The following is a 7,148-nucleotide window of genomic DNA, read 5'->3' on the forward strand; positions in this document are numbered from 1 at the left end:
AAAAAAAAAAAAAAAAAAAAAAAAAATTTCATTATGGCTTAAAAGTGAGGCCTATATAAATTTTATCACTTAAGTCACAAAAATTCTTATCAGGCAAAATAGTTTTATTCAGTACCTTAAATGGCTGTCAGATGTTCCCTAGTTATTTTATTTGACTATAAAAAGAGCTTTGTGGGCGCCTGGGTGGCTCAGTTGGTTAAGCGACTGCCTTCGGCTCAGGTCATGATCCTGGAGTCCCAGGATGGAGTCCCGCATCGGGCTCCCTGCTCAGCGGGGAGTCTGCTTCTCCCTGACCCTCCCCCATCTCATGCTCTCTCTCTCTCTCTCTCTCTCTATTTTCTCTCTGAAATAAATAAATAAATAAAATCTCTCTAAAAAAAAAGGGCTTTGTAATTAAAAAAACAACAACAACAATCAAAACTAAGAAAGTGCTTGTTTAAAATCTGACAGTTCTGAATTGTGCCAGGTAAGAAAATATTTTCCAATCTTTATTGAGTATTGTATCAAAATTTTATAGTTAATATTCATCTGTAGTGCTTAGGCAAGATTTTGTCCATTAACGTATAAATAAAACCATAATTATTTTGGAAGACAACTTCTAACAATAAAGTACTTCTTTAAATTATTTTTTCTTGGGATGCCTGGTGGCTCAGTCAGGTGAGCATCTGCCTTAGACTCAGGTTATGATCCCAGGGTTCTGGGATAGAGTCCAGGTCACCAGGCTCCTTGCTCAGCAGGGAGCCTGCTTCTCTCTCTGCCTTCCATCCCCCCTGCTTGTGCACACTCACGTGCTCTCTGACAAATAAATAAACAGAATCTTTAAATAAAAATAATTTTTTTTCTTTTAAGTAGGCTCCAGGTCCAGCATGGAGCCCAACACGGGGCTTGAATTCACCACCCTGAGATCAAGACACAGGCTGAGATCAATTCAGAGGCTAAACCACTGAGCCACCCATGAGCCCCTACAATACTTTAATGCATCAAAATTAAAGAGCTACTTTCTACTATTTTTTTTTTAAGATTTTATTTATTTATTTGACAGAGAGACAGAAAGGGAATACAAGCAAGAGGAGTGGGGGAGGGAGAAGCAGGCTTCCCGCTAAGCCAGGAACCCGATGTGGGTCTTGATTCCAGAGCCCTGGGATCATGACCTGAGCTGAAGGCAGATGCTTAACGACTGAGCCACCCAGGAGCCCCTGGGAGTGATATTTTTAAAGAAGCAATTATTTCATACCTGATGAACGTACTGGAATTACTGAAAAAAATTATTACACTTCAGTTTCCGGTCATTTGTTACCATCAAAACAACTTAATACAAAAATGAGATTGCAGGTTACAGAATCATGATTATGGGAATTCAAACTACCAATAAAAATACATGGAAGAAAAATATGTTAAAAGTAAAAAGTATTTAATACTTTCTCCGCAACTCCAGCATAAACTAAACAGATTCATAGCTACCTACTTTATATATAAAATAAAACAGGTAACAGAAGCTATGAGACCAACCTCCACAGTACCAGTGACAGCCGACATTTTAGACAGATTTTGCTCAGGAGATGAAAAATAACAAGACTGCCTGGCTTTTGTGCAAGTGCTTATATGAGAAGAACGACATGTGCTACAGGTTGATAGGCACATTATCTAGGCTTATAAATGTAATCTGAAACTTGAGAACGATACTTTTAAATAACAGTGGGTAACTTTCACTAAGCACCATTAAAGTACACCAGCTCACAATGAGGCCTACTCATTGCTTTTATTTCCCTTTTTATACGTCTTCCCTTTCCCAAAGCTCCCCCCCACCCTTCATTTTTCCTCCATTTCCCGCCATCTTGGCCGACATGAGCAGCCATTACCTAAATGGCAGTGCCAACAACTTTTCACACAAATAAAGAGGGAATCCTCCGTGGTCTCTATCGGACACAGAAAACAAGACTCCAAAAAATTTCCAGAATCATAAAATCACATTCACAGCAGTGTTTCTGTAGCATCCAAACCAGTAAAAAATTTCAGGTCACATACAAATCAACATATATATGTTAAATACGCAATACAAACTCTACGCCGCTGTAAAGTACCTTCAACTTACCCCTCCGGAAACAAGGGATATAAGCAGCCTACCTAAACGTGCAGTAAAAATTAGACATCACACGTCAACCGCCAGGAGAAAGGGAATATTCAAGTAGAAATTTTTAGAAGTGCTTATATTCACTATACTGTGATGCTAAGATTCAGAAATCTCCTAACCAAAACGTACTGAAGTAACTGTTGAACGGTGCCCCAAAGCGCCGCCGTGTAGGCTACTCAAGCTACAAAAGTAACATTTCCCAAGGTATCCCGAATGAGAGAAAAGCAAAAAAAAAAAAAAAAGCTTTTAGTTTGCCTCCACAGTGGCGTTGATCGGTCTAGGTGGCCGCGGGTGCCGGAAGCCAGCAAGGTTCGGACTGGAAGACAGTCGCCCGCGATTGCCTACCTTGCCCAAAAGGGTCTTCGTCCTGGCGCCATCTTCATGAAGCCTCACGAACCCGAAGACACGGCTGTAGGAAGAAATACACGCAGCTCGTTTACACTCCGGGAAAGCCACTGCCCCGTCCCTTCCCAAGCCCGAGGCCTCGGTAGCGGAGGCCGCCTGCAGAGCGCCGAGATAAGCACCCTACCGCTACCGGAGCCAACCTGTACTTGAGCAACCCCGGAAAGCGGCGCCAGCCGCTCGGAAATCAGCTGGGAGAATGACGGCGGTCGTACCTGTCCAATCCGCCGAGCGCCTCCCTCTCTTCGGCTGTCAAGCAAGAGGACCCCTCCTTGCTCTCGCAGCTCTCTTTTCCCGCCGCCATTTTCTTTCCCTCATCACCGAAAGCAGCGGCGGCGGTAGCGAGAGATACTCCGCAGGATTTCATGAGTACACAACAAATGTAAAGTCCAACGCCGAAACCCACCACCACCCAGTGAAGAGATCGAAAATATGCCCTCGTCGCGTAAAACTGGCACACCAACTTTATCGCCGCTGCCTCCTCTACCCCGGATGACGGCGACGAAAAATCCCAAGATGATGGCAAGAGCAGCGGATGCCAGGGCTGCTGGGCTCGGCTACGGGATCACATCGCGTAGGAAGCGGAGACAGGAGGAGAGGCGGAAGCTCACAGAAACGGGAGTATTTCCTAGAATCTCAAACTTCGCCAGCACCAGTACAAAGTTGCTGTAATTGTGTCACAGGGCGAACCCCAAATCTCCGTGACGCCCACCTCTCCCGCCCCAAACCGGGCGCCGCCAATTGACGTGACTGGTTCGTGTCACATGACCTTTGTTGACGCACGTCAGTTGTGGTTCCACTTAACTTGCTGGCTGTCTGAGCCCCGCCCACAAGGCGTTCACCTACCAGAAGGTAGGAGGGCCGTCACTTCCGACAAGGTATTGGTTGATGGACACGTCTGTCCGGGAAGGAAACTCTGAGACTAGGAGGGGGCTGTACCAGGATCTAGTCAGTCTGGAGCAAAGATGGCTAAAGTAGGCAGGGGAGGAGAAGGGTGAAATCGCGTAGATTTTCTGCGAATGCGAATGCTGGTGAAAGATGCATGGATATCTTTTATGTGCTTTGCATCTCAGGACCTGTGTGGTTGCTGGACTCTTTCAGGGTCTGGTAAGGCCTGCGTTATTCGTAAGTAGTGCATGGCACTGAATCTCTAACCTCGGAAGAGTCAAGCACTTTTAGCACTTTTGTAAATAATGGCCCACGACTCCCTGTCTCTCTACCATTTTTCTTCTCAAACATCTGGAAGGAGAAGAGGTAAAGCCCCTCAAGCCTCAGAATAAAGAATCATTTCAGGGGTTTCTTTTCCTGAATACAGTTCTTCAACTCAGATTTTCTTTTGGTGACAGTTTTTGCACATTTTGTGTTTATCAGTTCACTTGGTATCTAAGGAAAAAATCAAATTGTTAAGTTAAAACTGCGAAATGGTGGTGGTGCTAACCTTAAAAATGAAAGTCAATAGCAGAGCACTGCATTTCAGAAGATGCAACTTAGGGCAAAACCATAGCCAAGTCCAACAAACAAAGGAGAAAAACATTATTTTATGAAAAAGGAGAAAATTGAGAAGAACTGTTTTACATGAAAGTCCATTAGAATGACGAGACTTCAGGGTGATGACAGTTTCTCATTGGCCGCATTGTAGTTAAGGAATAGGCGAGACTGGAAAGGGAGATGGGTAGTGGCTGTACACTAGGCTCACAGAAATACCAGATGTGGACAAATGTTATAGATGAGATATTAAGCAAAGAAGAGAGAACAAAACAAGTCCAACTTGTTTGTTCTAAATATAGTCAGGATAGTCTCATGATATTTATATATCCACCATATTTGTCTTACATGTTTTAGAACATTTACCAAGTTCCCTGGTCAGTTTTCTATAAAAGACCAACCATAAAAGCCCTCTGGCAACCCACTGGGGACTTTGGAAGGCTCCTTTTCTTTCCTTTCTGTTTTCTCGTTCACTTAATAACCTTTCACTTCACTTCACCATTTTTTTCTGTGAGATTGATTCTGTGACTGGAGCTGGATCGTGTTATCTACCCCATATCAGGCTCCCTGCTCAGCAGGGAGCTTGCTTCTCAGCTCTTCCATTCCGCCTGCTTGTGGTCCCTCTCTCTCTCTTTCTCTGTCAAATAAATAAATAAATAAATAATTTTTTTTTCACTTTTAAAAACAATTTGCTTTTTTCTAGTCTAAAATCTTTTGAGATGTGGGCATATGGATAATAATTTGCTTCATCATTTTATTTTGCCTTTTTGTAGAGAAGTAGTCACTATGGGTTGTCATGTGTTACTAGGGTTAAAACATGGACCCATCTCTTTCAACATTATTCCAATACTTTGAAATATTAGCTAACTAAAGAAAAAAAAAAGAAGGAAGGAAACAAAAAGCCTTTAAAATGTAGTTCTATAAGTGATACTAAATTAATAACTTTTTCTCAGGTTTTGCTTTTCCTTTTTCTTTTGTCTGACAAGCACACTTTCCTCTGATTACATCTTCTAGCCTTCTCTTCTCCTGCAGTCTTTTCACTGTTGTTAATGTTTATTTAGCTACTTTGTTTATGGAAAAGAGACTCCTTCTAATCCCAGCTCTTGAAAAACTCCCTACACAAACTAATTGACAAAATTCTGGTGCTAGCAATCTGATCTCCAAAAATGGTTCTCACCATCCAGAAAATGGCTTCCTAGGCTCAGCTTTAAGGTACTGAAATGACGTTTTGTAGCAACTGATATACAAATGCATCCTTTACTATTCCCTGACAGATTTGAGTGTTTCCACCCACTGAGGAGCTACACTTCATACTGTAACTAATCATAATCAAATCAGTCCATAAGGGTGAGGCTATATTAGGCCTTGCAGAACCATACAAGCAAGAGTAGAAAAATAACAGGTAGATAGAGAGCACAGATAGGCAGACAACAGGCAGAGGGAGACGGAGAAGCAGGCTCTCTATCGACCAGGGAGCCTGATGCGGGGCTGAATCCCAGGACCCTGAGAACAGGACCTGAGCCTAAAGCAGACGCTTAACAACTGAGCCACCCAGGCGCCCCCCGCCCCCCCCAAGGGGACTTCATTTCCGATGTGGGACTCTATCCCGGCACTCCAGGGTCATGACCTGAGCCGAAGGCAGTCGCTTAACCACTAAGCCACCCAGGCGCCCCGCCCAGGGGACTTCTTAAAGTGAAAAAGAAAAGGCCAGGGGCGCCTGGCTGGCTCAGTCGTTAAGCGTCTGCCTTCAGCTCAGGTCATGATCCCAGGGTCCTGGGATCGAGCCCCGCTTCGGGCTCCCTGTTCTGCGGGAAGCCTGCTTCTCCCTCTCCCACTCCCCCTGCTTGTGTTCCCTCTCTTGCTGTGTCTCTCTGTCAAACAAATAAAGTCTTAAAAAAAAAGAAAGAAAGAAAGAAAAGGCCAGAATTGGCAGTACGAAAATTATGAAATGAAAAATTCAGAAGTATAAGCAAACATACAGTAAAAGTAGTAGGGCATTCGCTTATAAAGCTAGTATTAAGATTAGAAGCCAGGCGCCTGGGTGTCTCAGAGGACTCAAAAAAAAAAAGATGTAAAATATGATAACATACACAACAAATGTGAAGGGGGCAGTAAAAATGGACTTCTTTTCCAATAATGTTCCAATACTTTCTTCTTGTGAAGATAGTTTATATATCTTTTTGACTTCTGTAATATTTGTTATGTCAGGAAGGTTTTTTGGAGAAACTTGATGACCTTCAACCTGAGATATTAGGTCTTCTTGATTTATTTGTTTTTTTCCCTCTTCAAAGTAAATAATAAGAATTGAAGTGTCGGGGCGCCTGGGTGGCTCAGTCGTTGGGCATCTGCGTTTGGCTCGGGTCGTGATCCTAGGATCCTGGGATTGAGTCCCACATCGGGCTCCCTGCTCTGTGGGGAGCCTGCTTCTCCTTCTCCCTCACTTGTGCTCTCTACTCTCTGTATCTCTCCAATAAATAAATAAAATCTTTGGAAAAAAAAAAAAAGCTGATCTTTAAAAAAAAAGAAAAGAATTGAAGTGTCATTTGCTTAGATACCAATTATTTTCAAAGGTTCTGAAATATTGTTATTTGGGGAAAGGTTGAAAATAATTTCAGTTGATAGAGTTCTTGTCTTCATTTTTCCCAGTTTGTAGAGATGAACTGCTTTGTTTGCTGCCACAAGTATCTGAAATGAATCGACAATCACCTCAGGGTTTATTAATGAACCACCAATAGCACCTTCCATGGCCTTTTTTCTCAAGTCTCCAGCATTTTTTACATCTTCAAATAACAGAAGGGTCACGCCACATTCGGGAAATAGGTCTAGCTAATGTGTTAACTGCATCTCATAGACAAGCAGGATTCAGGGCGCTCAGGGCGCCCAGGGCCCTGGGTCCAGGTCCCTCTGAGGCGCGCTCCTCAGCCCTTTCACGATGTCAGGGAGTGGGTGCCTGGCCCTGCCATTCTGCGTTCCTGGAGCTGGCCAAAATGGACTTCTTTTAGAATGTGTTCAACGTCATTGACCATTACCTTAACATAGAGTATTATGTACTTAAAATGTTATATATGAACCTCATGATAACCACAAACCACAAACTGAAAACCTATAAGATAAAAAAGAGAGAGAAAAA

At 43.1% G+C, this 7,148-nt stretch overlaps 1 protein-coding gene and 1 pseudogene across 18 annotated transcripts in view; both read right to left on the reverse strand.

The window, feature by feature from the left end:
- Window positions 1–2,909, reverse strand: part of LOC110580574 (lysine-specific demethylase 6A) — a 172,289-nt gene extending 169,380 nt beyond the window's left edge. For 17 of the 18 annotated variants that reach the window (XM_044912016.1, XM_044912006.1, XM_044912018.1 and 14 more), the window contains exons 1-2: window positions 2,749–2,900; window positions 2,477–2,540 (exon numbers count right to left, since the gene is read on the reverse strand). In XM_044912016.1, coding sequence (XP_044767951.1) covers window positions 2,477–2,540; window positions 2,749–2,900 — 216 coding nt within the window. Of the gene's footprint in view, window positions 1–2,476; window positions 2,541–2,748 lie in introns of all 18 variants that reach the window. The other variant, XM_044912020.1, reaches the window with a different exon arrangement.
- A 991-nt stretch (window positions 2,910–3,900) lies between these two features.
- On the reverse strand, window positions 3,901–6,862 carry LOC110581172 (annotated as a pseudogene).
- Between the last annotated feature and the right edge of the window lie 286 nt (window positions 6,863–7,148).

Source organism: Neomonachus schauinslandi, chromosome Y (genome assembly GCF_002201575.2).
Source record: "Neomonachus schauinslandi chromosome Y, ASM220157v2, whole genome shotgun sequence".
In the NCBI taxonomy this organism is placed as follows: Eukaryota; Metazoa; Chordata; class Mammalia; order Carnivora; family Phocidae; genus Neomonachus; species Neomonachus schauinslandi.